The 15,027-nt window shown below is 33.6% G+C and overlaps 1 protein-coding gene and 1 pseudogene across 2 annotated transcripts; one reads left to right on the plus strand and one right to left on the minus strand.

Annotated features, from left to right (window-relative positions):
- Positions 1-415: 415 nt before the first annotated feature.
- LOC121247139 lies at positions 416-4,694 on the minus strand (annotated as a pseudogene).
- Positions 4,695-9,379: 4,685 nt separating this feature from the next.
- LOC121247141 (probable E3 ubiquitin-protein ligase RNF217) lies at positions 9,380-11,565 on the plus strand. 2 transcript variants are annotated; one of them, XM_041145483.1, is made up of 2 exons: positions 9,380-10,461; positions 11,254-11,565. In XM_041145483.1, exons 1-2 carry the CDS (start codon positions 9,623-9,625, stop codon positions 11,324-11,326), a joined length of 912 nt encoding a protein of 303 aa, XP_041001417.1. In that variant the 5' UTR covers positions 9,380-9,622; the 3' UTR covers positions 11,327-11,565. The 2 variants fall into 2 exon arrangements, with proteins under 2 accessions (XP_041001417.1, XP_041001416.1); XM_041145482.1 differs by lacking the exon at positions 11,254-11,565 and adding an exon at positions 10,759-11,007 and having other exon boundaries at positions 9,533-10,461.
- Positions 11,566-15,027: the final 3,462 nt, after the last annotated feature.

Consider the following 15,027-nt stretch of genomic DNA (forward strand, 5'->3'; position numbering starts at 1 on the left):
ATATAATCATGGTTTTCCAAAATTCCAAAACTCAGTCACGAGTTGGCGGAGCTCTCTATTATTCAATATATCCAAATTTCAAGAGGAGACCATACAAAGCCTACAAAATGGTAACGCCCAACATTACTCAGGCGTTTACCTGGAATTAGGGACAATGAAAGCTGGTCTTTACAGCCGGCCAGCCGAATGTTACCAAGTGGGAATGATTTTTAAACTTATTAGTGTCTTGGGGTAACCATTTTTCTCTCTAAAAATAATTTGTTTTTGTTTTTTTCTCAAAAAGCGTCAAAGATGCAGGCGTTTTGAGTGCGACTCTAGACCATCTACGTAGCACACTCAACCACCGCGCGTGTGTGGAGACGAATTCGTATTGATCAAAACTCAATAAACTGGATTCACTTGTGGAGCAACTGTGAGGTATAATTCTTCCATGGTGTATATTTCAATGAGATCCAATAGGCACATAACTCAAATGTCTACATGTACAATCAGAGCTTGTAAGCCAAGTAGCCTCCAACTTCACTTGAGGATGCATTCCCACCTTAGAGAGTCAGATAATATGCTCCCTAATAATGTGCATCGAATGTTGCAATATAAAGGATCCCTCATAAAACGAAATTTCGAAAAAAAAAATATGATTACATATTTGTTATTATGTGAAGTAAAAGTTCTTGCAATTGCAATGGATTTTTTAGACAGTCTTCCATTTCAAATAGTACAGAATAATCAAAGAAATCAGTCGTGATAGCAAAGTTGAGCAGCAGCAGCAGCTTTCAAATTGCCATGATTCTTGATCCCCAAGCCTTGCAATATGTGAATTCAACTTGAAAAGCCTGCAGCCAGTTTTGCCTTCAACTCTTTCCTCAAGATTTTTCCCGATGGTGATTTGGGAATGACTTCGATGAAGAACACACGGTTAACTCTTTTATAAAACACCACCTGCATGCATTATTACCATCAGAAAATTATGAAACACACGGCGCTTGCACACTCACAACTACAACTATCATTTTTCTATTTATAAAGATTCCCTAAGCTTTTAAAAAGATTTAAGACTTTTTAAAAAAAAATCACCTGTTTAGACACAAATTGCTTGATTTCATCCTCTGTGATGGTAGAACCATTTGATCTTGCAACAAATGCAACTGGGACTTCTCCAGCTAGATCGTCCTTCATGCTGAAGATGGCAAACGTACGTTATTGATCATGATGTGTATGCTGACTTAATGTATAACTAATTTCGTGAGTATTCTTATTTGCAAGTCGGTGTGGAGAACACACAGCTTTACGTGGCAGAATTTGATTTGCAAGAAATTTGTTTTCAAACTCTCCACACTGACAGCTTACAAATAGACTTTTTTCTATAGTCATTGATATATATATACCTACATAAATGTACATATATATGCATGTATGCTTTGAATAAGTTAACTTACGGGACTACAGCAGCATCAGAGATATTGGGATGGGTGAGTAGTAAGGCTTCAAGTTCAGCAGGGGCGACTTGAAACCCTTTGTATTTAATCAGTTCCTTCAACCGATCTACAATGAAGAGCTCATCATCATCATCAATTAAGCCAACATCGCCTGTATGTAACCAACCCTCTTTGTCTATGGTTCCTTTTGTAGCTTCTGGATCATTAATATAACCTGAATATCACCAAATGTATCAAATATTAACAATTCAGCTCAGCTCAACTCAACATCCAAACGCAGCCTAAGACGGAATGGATTGAACTCAACTAAGCTCAACTGAGTTTGGAAGCCAAACACAGCCTTAGTCCGATCGATCGTTAGGATGTCGATCAATAGGTAACGTGACATACATACAATCTTAATATCGAATCTTAAAACATTTATAATTGAAATAGTCATTCATGATCTTAAAACAATAAATGTACCTTTCATGATCTGGTCTCCCCTGATGCATATCTCTCCCGGTTGATTGCGGGGCAAAGAGGCACCAGTTTCTGGGTCGACGATCTTCATTTCAGCATTCCTCACAACAGTGCCACATGCTCCTGATTTCACATCAAATGGTTCTTTGGCAAATGCCAAACACATTGATAGTACTGGACCTGCCTCTGTCATTCCGTATCCCTGTATTTAAGCATTTTTTTTTTTTTTTTTTTTGAATCTGAGTCAGTTCTATGTTAAGCTAGTGATAAAAAATACTTCTCCAAGTGCTAAAGGAATTTTTTGTTTAATTTGTATAATCTCCTATTATGGGCTAATTATAACATGCATATAGACCCATCCGAATATTCTTTTATTTATTTTTATATTTTCTTTCTAGATAAACACACACACACATACATACATATATATATATATGGGTAAAATACACAAAAAAATTTCATTTCATTCCTTTCATAAAAATCTTACATAAATACCCTTGAAGAAATAAGAATTATCAAAGAATATTTTTTTTTTGAAAAAAAAAATATATATTTAAAGTTTTTTAATTGACTAGAACATTTGGCCTTTTTCGAGAAATTTAAGGGGTAATTTCATATTTTTAAGGGGAATAGGGGTACATTACCATTTTTTGGTAGTTTGGGGTGATTGTCAAAATTGATAGTTTAGGAGTGATTGCAAATAATTATTTGTGTGTGTATGTGTATATATATTAGTGTTATAGACAACTTGGTTGTATAGAATCTCTTTAACTTAGGAGACGGTATCTCACCTACATTAAATTTTTGAATAATATTAGATATAATTATAAAGTATGTATATCATTTTAAAAGAAGTGAAGCCTATTATTTTTTTTGTGTGGGTCCCAATTTATCTAAGTTTTATTTAAAGGGCCTTGCAGTCTTGCACGATTTACTCCTTAGGATTATATAAATCATTTTTCTAATTTTTTTTAATGATTTTTTTTGTTTTCTTGCTGGTTTTGGGTCAGCACTAGTTCGATGAATGGCATTCAGAATCGTCCAAGTTGGACCATCCAGTCAACAAGAGGATGGAATCTTTAACTTGTTCTGTGCCTCCATTATTGAATCTACGGGACCGATGGTGTGCTGTGCACCGACTTTGTATTTTGCGTGCGTTTTTTTTTTTTTTTTTTTTTTTTTTTATCTACAGTTATTTTTATATATTATTTATATATTTTATTAATATAATTAATTGTACTATTTTTTTAAATATAAAATAATTATTTTAACCAATAATACTAATAAAATACGTAAAAAATACGTAAAAATAAGCAGTAGAATTCTTTATTTTTAATAGATGCGCTTGGCATTTCCCTTATTGAATTGCTAGCTAACTAATTATCTATATCCTCAAAGAATCGTCGCATCATCTCTGTTTTCTAAATTAAATTTCAAGGTTTCTAATTAGATTTAAATTACCAGATGCATTGATCACGTTTTAATTTGAAAGGCAAAGATATGGTACTGAAATGAGAAAAGAACATGAACAAAGACCCCAAAAATAGGATAGGATGAGGAATGGATCCATACCTGACCAAATTTTGCATTGGGAAACTTGGCCTTCACAGTTTCTTCAATTTCCTTTCCCAGCGGCGCTCCTCCAGACTTGAGCATTCTTATGGAAGATAGATCGTACTTTTCGAGATCTGGGGACTTAGCTATGGCCAAAACAATCGGTGGGACAATTGGCATGATGCTCACCTTGTGTTTCTGTATCAGCTCCAGCAATGAAACAATATCGAACTTGGGCATGATCAGTATAGCAGCACCAGCTCGCAACCCGCAGAGAAAGACCGAGTTCAGGGAGTAGATGTGAAACAATGGCAGCACGCATAGTATCACGTCCTCGCTGTGGAAGTAGAGGTTAGGATTCTCGCCGTCGACCTGTTGCGCCACGCTCGTTACCAGCCCTTTGTGCGTCAACATCACGCCTTTGGGTAACCCCGTCGTCCCGACGAGTATGGCAGAGCCACCACGTCGTCTGGGCCGATGTCCACTTTCGGGATGCTGTTCTCGTCGGCCTGAGTTAACTCCGAGAAATGCAAGCAGTCCTGCTCCGGTGGCGAGTCGATGCACATGATCTTGACACCGTTTTCGTGAGCCAAGTCCTTCACCTTGTCGTAGTTACAAGCCAGAGTGATGATGAGCTTTGCGTTGGAAGATTTCGCTTGCTTTGAGATCTCTGCAGCTGTGTAAAGAGGGTTGGCAGCCGTGGTTATGGCTCCCAAATGCGACGCGCCGAGGAAAACGAACGCGAATTCCGGCGAGTTGGGTAACAAAAGCATGACAACATCTCGCTGGCGGATGCCGAGCTTGTTGAGGCCAGAAGCGACCTTGCGCGAGGTGAGATCAACATCATAGTACGTGTAAACCTTGCCGGTCGAACCGTTGATCAAGCACGGGCGGGAGCCGACCTCGGATATGTTCTCAAAGCAATAGGAGTGGAGAGGAAGATGTTTTGGGATGTAAATGTCGGTTAGTTTGGACCGGAAAATGAGTTCTCCTGGCTGCTCTGTTTGGATAGGAGCCATTAGAGCTAGCTGAAAACAAAGAAATGGGAATTAAGAATCAAAAGAGAATGCTGGATCTTCTTGTTGGTGAGGGGGATGGAGGCGAAGATAATGAGAGTATAAAGGTGATCAAAGAGGAGATAACGATGGAGGTTGGTAGAGAGAGCTAAGGACGTGATGGAATAAGCAAATTTTCTTATTTATTTATTCTTGGGGGGAGTTGGTGGAGTAGGGAAATATGAGCTTGAGGCTATAAACGTAGTTGGGTTGGTGAAAATGGGGGTATCGGGTGGAGGGGAGTGTAAGTCTAAAGAAATGGCTGAGGGAGTGCTACTTTTCTAAGCAGTCTTGTCCTTTACCTACCGTGCCATGATATGGCTGCATGACGACAGTCTTCACCAACCGCGGCCGCACCCAAAAAAATATTTTGTAGGTAAGAGGGTTTTCAACTCTTCAGCCCACTTACTTTTCATGCATGCATGAAAGTCCAACCCAAAATTGTGTAGGTCTTATTTTATTTTAGAGCTTTGTTATTTATCATCTCTATATATTATATTTATTTTTTTTATCTTTTTTTTTGTTTTATTCTTACTAAACTAATTAAATTATTCTACTCATCATTCATACACTATACATTTCATAAGAGAAAAAAATTAAAAATTAAAAAATTATATGTGATTTGTAATGTGAAGATGATGAGTAGAATTTTTTATTTTTTTTATTTATCTTTTATAACCCTTTGTAGGTTCTTAACTTTTACTACCACCATAAACTTATTTTAAACTTAAGCTCAACTAGTATCTCCCTTCTTGTAGAGAGAAATATTTTAATTACAAAAATATTTCATAAAAGTTAAGTGATACGTTAAATTGTAAAACTGTTTTTATTGTAAAGTAATTTTAACGTATTATAGAAAGTCATACCAATTTGTAAGTTAATTTTGTATGATTCTTTTGTGGTGGTAGCAGTTCTCTTTGTAAATAGCAAATGTAAGGATGTAGTTATAGTTTGTAATTTTTAGATATGCGATATTTTTCTTTATAATAAAAGAGAATGAAAAATCATGATTTAATCCTAATGGGTGAAGTGTATGTAATTTAAAAAGAAACAGTACGCTCAAAAAGAGAATAATAAAAGAAGGTATACATTACAATATGCAAAAACATGTTATAAATTATAATAATGTTGTAGATGCCCTATTATAGTTTTTTTTTTTTTAATAATTTTCTTCGATGAGTATAGATGACAAGAACGTCTATAATTTAAAAATAAATAAAAAATCACATGGCATGGGCTAATTGGTCTGGTATGGTTTCATTTAGACTCCGTTTGGATTCAGAAAGTGTCTCATCTCATTTCATCATTACGATTTTTTTCAAATTCTCACATAAAATATAATAAATAATTTAACATTTTTAAATTTTTAAATAATAATAATATTGAAAAATAACATTTTAACAATACTTTTTTTAACTTTCATCTTTCATTTAAAATCATTTTATCTTATCTCTGAATCTAAACCAGCCTATTTGGATGATAATCATCTTAAATTTCATTCACCCTTTTTGGCAGTATAACCTTCAAAATAGTTATGTTGTTATTTAGCCCAATTCAAAATATAAGTTACAATTTGTCTCATGTAACATCACCATTTTACTTTCATTTCAACCTTCATGGGATTAACAAAAGGTCGGAGGGTAATGCTATACTCAGATCTTAGATGTTTCATCCTCAATCATATTTCTTAATATGAAATATTTTAAGTAGCTTCATATGTTTATCACTTAAATTGACAGACATTTAAAATATGTCAAATTGACTGGTGTGGCTAGTATGATAAAATGTTTAGATAAAAAATAACATTTCTCGAGTTCAAATTGCAATTTATATTATGAGAGAAATGATAGTTGCAGTCGTGAGTGTGCAAGCGATGCACAGTCATTTTGAAAAAAATGAATAAATACGAGATTTACGTTAAATAAATTAATTTTTTAATAGTGGACTCCACTCTTTTTTCAATGTGACTGCACGATACTTAGACATTTCAAAATTATATGTAACATTACTCATATTATAAATTGTAAGGTTACATGTCCATAAATATTTAGAAGCCATATTACAAATTACTGGTAGTTTAGATCAGGGAGAAGAAATACATTTTCTCTTGGTTTTTTTTTTTTAGTAGTTCTAACATGGAGCTCCAAAATATGGTGTGAACTTGCTTTAAATAAGCTAGTGTCTTCTAATTTAGCATTGAGGTTGTTGAATTTATCGGACTACCACATCTTCCCACTAGCAGCCTTTCATTTCTCATTAAATATACTTTTTATCCTTAAACTACTAAATGCTTTGTACGGAACACTTCAAACTTGATATATTGTGTATAGAATTTTTTTGATATATTTTGTCAAATGCATGTAACCTGATTCATATAATTTTTAACATCCAAAAAAGAAGTTTAGAGTTCAAAACCTCATTTTTATCCTTAAACTACTAAATGTCTTGTACGGAACACTTCAAACTTGATATATTATGTATTTTGTCAAAGACATGTGATCTGATTGGCATAACTTTCAACCTCTAAAAAGAGAGTTTCAAACTAAAAAGAGGTCTGAAGTTCGAAACCTTATTTTCCACTAAAAATAAAAAACTTGATACATTGTACTTCAAATGAGTTAAGAAATTAAAAATTGACAAAATAATAATAATAATGTGACAAAATCGATCTCATTTGAATACAAAAACATTTTCAATTCATCTCATCATTACAATTTTTTTAAATTTTTATATAAAATATAATAAATAATTTAATTTTTTTAAATCATAAAATAATAATAATATTAAAAATAATATTTTATTTAACTCATATAAAATCATCTCATTTCATCCTATCTCATCGTCTAAATGTGCCCTTATTGTCATTTCTCATTAGTGGGTAACATCTATTATCTGGTAGTCAAAACTGGGACTGGGCAGCGTAAGCTCAGAGCTCGTTCTCCGATCAACCATTCACGTCATACACCACCAAATTACTATTTTAATTTCGTTACCCCAATCATTAATGGAAAATTTCTTAAAATTCTCCCACAATTCTGCTGTAATGGGTGGTAACATTTATCTTCTTCTCCAATGTATTAGTATCTATTCCATTGATAAAGGTACTGAACTGGAAAACCTAGTGAAGACCGAGATGGAAACTGAAGGAAGAATCTGGAAGTGAATTGATCTGAGTTCGAAATGAAGCCTTAATTGATCAGAAGTTACATTTCAATAGCTATAAAATTGGAAATGGAAAAATATACCATTTAATTGATATATAAATATATCAATGAAAAAATAATATAATTGGGGAGGAGTCACTCTTGACATGTGGCCCCAACTCTTTAAAAAAAAATTTGTTGAACATGTATTATATTTTCTCTGCTTAAACATTTTGTACAAGTTTTTTTATCCAACATTTATATCACATGAATTTTATAAATAATAATAAAAAAAAAAGACAAAAAAGCTCGATCACAGGACTTTTGCACAATTGTGTTAATTGTCTCCATCTCGTTTGATTACACAGTTTAGATGAAATGAGATATTTTATTAAAAATTGAATAAAATATTATTATAATATTTTTTTTAATATTATTTTTGTTTTAGAATTTAAAAAAATTAAATTGTTTATTATATTTTGTGTGAAAATTTAAAAAAATTATAATAATTATATAAAATAAGATGAGATGAGATAATTTTATTTTGTATAACCAAATCAGCCTTTGTTTGTAATGTTACTGCATAAAGCTTTTATTATTTTCAAATTGAAGAATAGATTACAATCTCTTTACAAATAAAAAAATTAACCCTATTTACAATTTCCTTCCTTCGACACTACCTCATAATGATCCGTACAAATTTCAAGTATATAAATTTGGTTAACTTCGTTTAGTTTGGTAGATGAGATCATTTATGTAATTATTATAATTTTTTTAAATTTTTATATAAAGTATAATAAGTAGTTCAATTTTTTTTTAAAATTTTAAAATAAAAATAATATTTTAATAATATTTTATTTTATTTTTATTATATTTTATCTCATATCATCCCCTAACCAAACGATACCTCCTTTTGTTTTGTAGACTTCGTTTGGAAAGTAAATTCATCTCAACTCATCGTTATAACTTTTTCAAATTTCAATATAAAATATAATAAATAATTCAACTTTTTCAAATTTTAAAATAATAATAATAATAAAAAATAATATTCTAACAATATTTTATCATCTCAACTCAACTCAACTCAATTTAACATCCAAACGTACTCTAAATAATAACCATACGAGAGAATTAACATGCGACTCGTTGCGAATGGCAGCAAGATGAACTGAGGTGTTTACATGTATAGTGTTATTTTCCTTTGGATTAGGATTTTTTAGATATTAAGATGAAATGAAATAGTTTTAGATAAAAATTGAATGTTAAATAAAATATTATTAAAATATTATTATTTAATATTATTATTATTTTGATATTTGAAAGAGTTGAATTAATTATTATATTTTATATAAAAATTTAAAAAAATTATAATAATAAGATAAAATCGTTTCTATATCAAACTTACTCGTCTCATTTTTTATAACTCATAAGAATGATGAATAAAATTTACAAGTTCTATAAAAAATTGTTACAAAAGAAATATTCATTCGATTCAGATCTCGTTTATTTTTAAAGATAAGATGAATTAAAATTAAAATTAAAAATTGAATAGAATATTATTAGAATATATTTGTTAATATTATTTTTATTTTAAAATTTTAAAAAAATTAAATTATTTATTTTATATAAAAATTTAAAAAAATTATAAGAATGAGACAAAAGATTTTTAAAATTTTGAAAGTTTTAGATTTCAGAACTTAAAAAGCTATCATCCGGCGTCAGACACTTTCGCTCGTTACATTTTTCTTTTCTTTTTCCCGTACGTCAAAAAGAAAAGTCCAAAAGCTAAAACCCCTTGGAGGGGGGAGTTCCAAATCTTCACAGCTAAGTCTTATTTATTTATTTATTTATTTTTACTGGCATGATCTTCTCATCTAAGTCTTTGTAAATTAATGCCACTTCCATTATATTAAATAATCTTTTGCAGAGAGAAGAATAAGGAGGGGCTGATCATTGAAACAGAATCTGTGCCATGGCTCAAGAATCAGCTGTTGGTGATCTTATGTATGTAGATGACTTTTTCTTGTCCATTTTATTTGATGTAGAAGAAGAAAATGAGATTTTGCCACTGTCGGATGAAAAGTATGCCGAAGAACTGCAGTTCCAAGAGGTTCTCATGGGGTCCATGATCACTTCCCAACATGCAAACAAGGGGGCTTCATCCTCATCCTCCTTTTCATCACCATTAATTCAAGCATGTTCTTCAACCCAAAACCCAGAGCCGGTTGAGGAAACAAAAGAAGCAGGAGAATCATCGAGTTGCTTCTGTGAAATTTGTGCGGAGAGGAAAGATAGTGAGGAGATGTTCAAAAACCATAGCTGTGTTCACTCCTTTTGTTCCGATTGCATTAGCAAACATGTTGCCACAAAGATCCAAGAGAGCATAACCGTTGTTTCTTGCCCCGAACTGGGTTGCGAGACTGTCCTGACAATCGATGCTTGCAGGCGAGTGCTTCCTAAAGAAGTGCAGGAAAGGTGGGACTCGGCGCTGTGCGAAACACAGGTTCTTGCTTTCCAGACTTTTTACTGTCCATTCAAGGATTGTTCAGCCATGTTGTTGAATGATAACGAAGGAGGAGAAGTCATTAGGCAGTCAGAGTGTCCATCCTGCCATAGATTGTTCTGTGCACAATGTTATGTAGCTTGGCATCCAGGGGTAGAGTGCGAAGAGTACCAGAGGCTGAATGAGGATGAGAGGGGGAGGGACGATCTTATGGTGAGGGAGCTAGCAAGGGAGAGGAGATGGATGAGGTGCCCCAGTTGCAAATACTATGTGGAAAAGACTGAAGGTTGTTTACATATTACTTGCAGGTCAGTCTGCTAGATTATTAAGATTTCTTTACAATTTTTTTAATCAAACACTTTCTACAATTCGAAAAGATACATGAATCACACAACATTAAATGCTATCCATGGACTGTGTGCAAAACAACATTAAATGACAACAGGGACGATGAAAGGTTCTTTATTTCACTGCACAAGCTTTTACATATGGTTGCCTGATTATATTGTGAAACAATACACGCTATAAAGGCAAGAAATATAAAATAACAAAGTTGTACACTTTGCCTTCAAATACTGACTTGAGATGTTCGGTGATCAATGCAGAGATTATCGTTTCTATTTGCTGGTGCATCTTCCTTCTTGGGTTGCTTTGATTTGTGGGTTGTTGATTGGCTGTCAAGGGATACAAATTCTGTCCCTCATACAGGAGATGCAGAGATATCTTCAATATAGACTGGCAGAAATTAGTTATGTTAGAAGCATAATAGTTATGTAGATTATGTTATCTAAAACATAAACAAGCTAACATATTTGAGAGGCCAAAGCATGGGTTTCAATGAGTTACAGAATGACATAGGCTTATAAACAATTTAATTCAGGTAAAACCCTAGATTCGATAATAACCAAGTTTTGTTAAGTGTGGACTAGAATTCTGGCTTTCTAGTCCAAATTCAAATTGGTCACGTTCAAGCCATCTCGAACCTAGCTGACTCCCAGTCTTCTTCACTACCTCTATCTTCTCTTTAAGCTGATAGCATTGACAGTATAATGAGTCACATAGAATGCTTACATGTAAGATTCTGCTTATTATTGTTGCAGGTGTGCATTCCAGTTTTGCTATGGATGTGGAGTAAAATGGACTGGAGATCATGGTGGTTGCCAGAGAGATTAAATGACTAGCCAAAGCATAATGATTATGTTATTTTAAAACAATAGTATTTTGCATACGTTAACTCTCTTATATATAGGTTCTCCTAATACTGATTATTATGGTTTGTATCTATTAAGTGCACAAGTACTCTTTCATGATGCACAAGAATGCTCAGTCGTTTGAGGACTTGAGAAGCATCATTGAAGTTATCAGACATTCATGGCAGGGAAATATGAAATGTCGCCTACTATTTGATTCAAGCTTGACTATTTAATGGCAGTTGCAGATCCAAATATTGTGGCCTTGATAAACATGTGTTATCTTCAGTACCCATACACCTTCTTTCATGTCTCAATGCTCCTAAGGCTATGATCTTGTCTAAGCTGCACTAGGTTTTTTCTGGTTGTTTGGTGTTGAAGTGACTGTTCATTCTGAAAGAAATTGATCCTTTGGTTTAAGATATGTAGATCTCCAGGAGAGGGTGAGGGTATAAGAAATACATCATGCATGCTTAGTATTGCAAATTAGCTTGAAGAGTGATGGCATGTGACTCTCTGTTCTCAATTTATGAAAACTGTTAGTAAGCATCTTACTTTCTTCATGTAAGAAAGATGTTGGTTGATTTGTGAAGGAGATGAGTTTTTGGTTTGAAAATTGGAGCCAAGAAGGCACTTGGCTGGTAAAGGCTTTCCTATCCAAAGTAGCTTGGAGAGTACTGCTGAAAGTCAAAGATGTATGCTCTTTATTTGGCTGGAACTTTCATACCTTCCGGAATGTTGATGATCTTGAATTAATCCAGGAAGTCACCAAATTCAACAGTAAATAAAGACCTGGTTTTGATGCTAAATTATGGATTCATAATAATGCATATATTTTATTGGTTAAATCTGTATGGGGATTACCCCAAGTGCAGCATTCAGCTTTGCCCTTTCACTCTCATTTTGTGAGATGACTTGGTTTCTCCAAATATTTATATTTTTTGTTGGAAAGCTTTGTTCAATGGGATTCCTGTTGATATGGCCACTCAAGATGTGGGATCGCATTAGGCTGGAAACTCGGATGCTGTAATTTGAAGCCTCATACTGAATTCTCCTCCTCTCACCTTTTTGCTGAGAGTGAAATTACTACTGCTGTTTGGGCTGATTTGCTGCTGTTTTCAGTTTTGGCCAATTGCTCCAGTTCAGTTGCAAAAAAACGAGGTGTTCATGATAATATGGTGGCTGTAATCTGATTAACTCATTCAAGTTTAATTCTGGTCAGTTGATCTTGGCCTTTTCTTTTCATTCTCGGTTTAGGGTTCTTCTAGTCATAGACATTATTAACATATCAATTAGGATAAAAAAAATATTTATTTACTTTTCTTTTAGTTTCGCTATAAATAATATATTTATATTTGAGTAGTTTGATTTTTTTTTTAAAGAGTATTGTTAGATATAGTCACGAGATGTTAAAGTTTCAATATTCGTTACTCCATTTTAAAAAAATAAATCAAATGTAATATTTTATAGATCATGGAAAGAAACCTTCTCTCTCACTAAAAAAAAAAACCCTCCAGATCTGAATTTTGTTAGAGGAGGAGGAGGCCTCTAGATCACGGCTTCCTCCTCCTTCTCCATCTCCTTTCCTCATTTATCATTTCTCCTCCTCCTTCTCCATGTCCGTCCCTCATTTCTTAGTTTATTTTTTTTTCCTTCAAGGTCGAAAAAATCACATCTATAATTTTTCTGTAACTCTCGAGAGACGTGCATCAGAAGACTCAGGCTGCAAATCGTTCGGAGGATAGTTGTGGTTTTGCAGAAATCACCATGTGCATATGGTCCTCACGCGCCATCCCTTTTGACAACTCTTCTCACCACACACGTTGAATCGTTGGAATTGCCACACCAGATCTTTCAGATCTGACTTTTATGGTTGAAAAGAAACAAGCTTATTGCCTTCACGCGCCGTTAAAGTCAACCAGAGTTAGTCCAAGCTGTAATTCATCATTTTTCGTTATTGTTTTCCTTATTGTATAGTAAAAATACAAAAAGAGTTCGTCTCTTGGACGGTTTGTCCGTAGAGGTTGAGTCCTCCCTTTCTATGGTTTGGATAACGAAAGTGTTTGAGAATGTTTGTGAATAATAATAAAAAAGTAATGAAAAAATAATAATAGAATATTGAATAGTAATAAAAAGTAGGTAAAAAGTAATGAATAATAGAAAAAATATGTGAAAAGTAATAATAAAGTAAAGTGTAAAATTGCTAAGAAAAATAGAATTGGAAGAGAGAACTTTGCTTCTTCTCATTAATCGAATGAAAAATTACACGTATGAAGAAACTGTACAAAGTATCATATTTATACAACTTGAGATACAATCAAGTAAGTTATTTTGAGGCTAACTAACTTAACCGTCAAACTGGATTAGAAATTAATAAAGTCCCTTGTTTGGCTTCTCGGGATTTCCTTTCCAATTCCTTGATGTGGTTTTCTATTCCAACACCCCCCTCTCAAGATAAGAATGAATATTTATCATTCCCATCTTGTGAACGAGGTAATGAAAATTCAGAGATCTGAGGGGCTTAGTGAGGATATCTGCTATCTAATGTTTCGAAGGAATATGTATGATGTTGATGAGACCCTCTTGTAACTTCTCTCGAACAAGGTGACAGTCAAGTTGAATATGTTTTGTTCTTTCATGGTGGACAGGATTAGAGGCAATTGCAACTGTTGGCTTACTGTCTATATAAAGCAAAGCAGCTTGGGTATGCTGGATGTTTAAATTAGTTAGAACGTATACCAGCCATTGGAGCTCACATGTAGTAGAGGCTAAAGCTCTATATTTTGATTAGGCAAAAGACCTACTTACTGTAGGTTGTTTATTTGATTTCCATGAAATGAGTGAGTCACCAATAAAAACTGTAAAACTTGTGATACTTCTCCTTGAGTCGAGACAACCCCCCCAATCACTGTATGAGTATGCCTTCAAATGCGTGATGCTGCATCCAAGAAAATACCCTGTCCAGGTGTGGCTTTAATGTACCCAAGTACTCTTTCAGCTGCTTGAAGATGTAATGTACTAGGATTAGCCATGAATTGACTTAAAGCTTGGACTGAGTATGCCAGATCAGGTCTGGTAATGATTAGATATAGAAGTTGACCTACAAGCCTCCTGTAGATAGCATCATCAGTTAAGAGTGGAGAGGAATCATGTGCACTCAATTTGAGGTTTGATTCCATGGGAAATGTCACTAGTTTGGAAGCAGAAAATCCATTGTCTTGTAGGATATCGAGAGCATACTTCCTTTGACATAGGGCAATACCTTTCTTGGATCTTGCTACCTCAATGTCCAAAAAATATTTTAATTCACTCAAATCTTTAATTGTGAATGAATCATGCAAATACTTTTTGACAATAGCAATATGCTCAAGGTTATTGGATGCTAAGATCACATCATCAACATAGATTAATAGAACCATGAAGTTGTCTGAAGTATGTTTAGTGAAGAGTGAAGAATCTGATTTGCCTTGAATGAACCCAAACTGGATTAATGAGGCTGACATTTTTTAGAACCACTATCTTGAAGCCTGTTTTAAACCATACAAACTCTTTTTAAGCTTGCAAACTTGTGGGTCATTAGGAGAAGCAAAACCAGGTGGTAATTGCATATAGACTTCCTCATTTAATTCTCCATGCAAGAAAACATTATTTACATCAAGTTGATGTAAATGCCAACCCTCTATT

Source organism: Juglans microcarpa x Juglans regia, chromosome 1S, assembly GCF_004785595.1.
Source record: "Juglans microcarpa x Juglans regia isolate MS1-56 chromosome 1S, Jm3101_v1.0, whole genome shotgun sequence".
Lineage (NCBI taxonomy): Eukaryota > Viridiplantae > Streptophyta > Magnoliopsida > Fagales > Juglandaceae > Juglans > Juglans microcarpa x Juglans regia.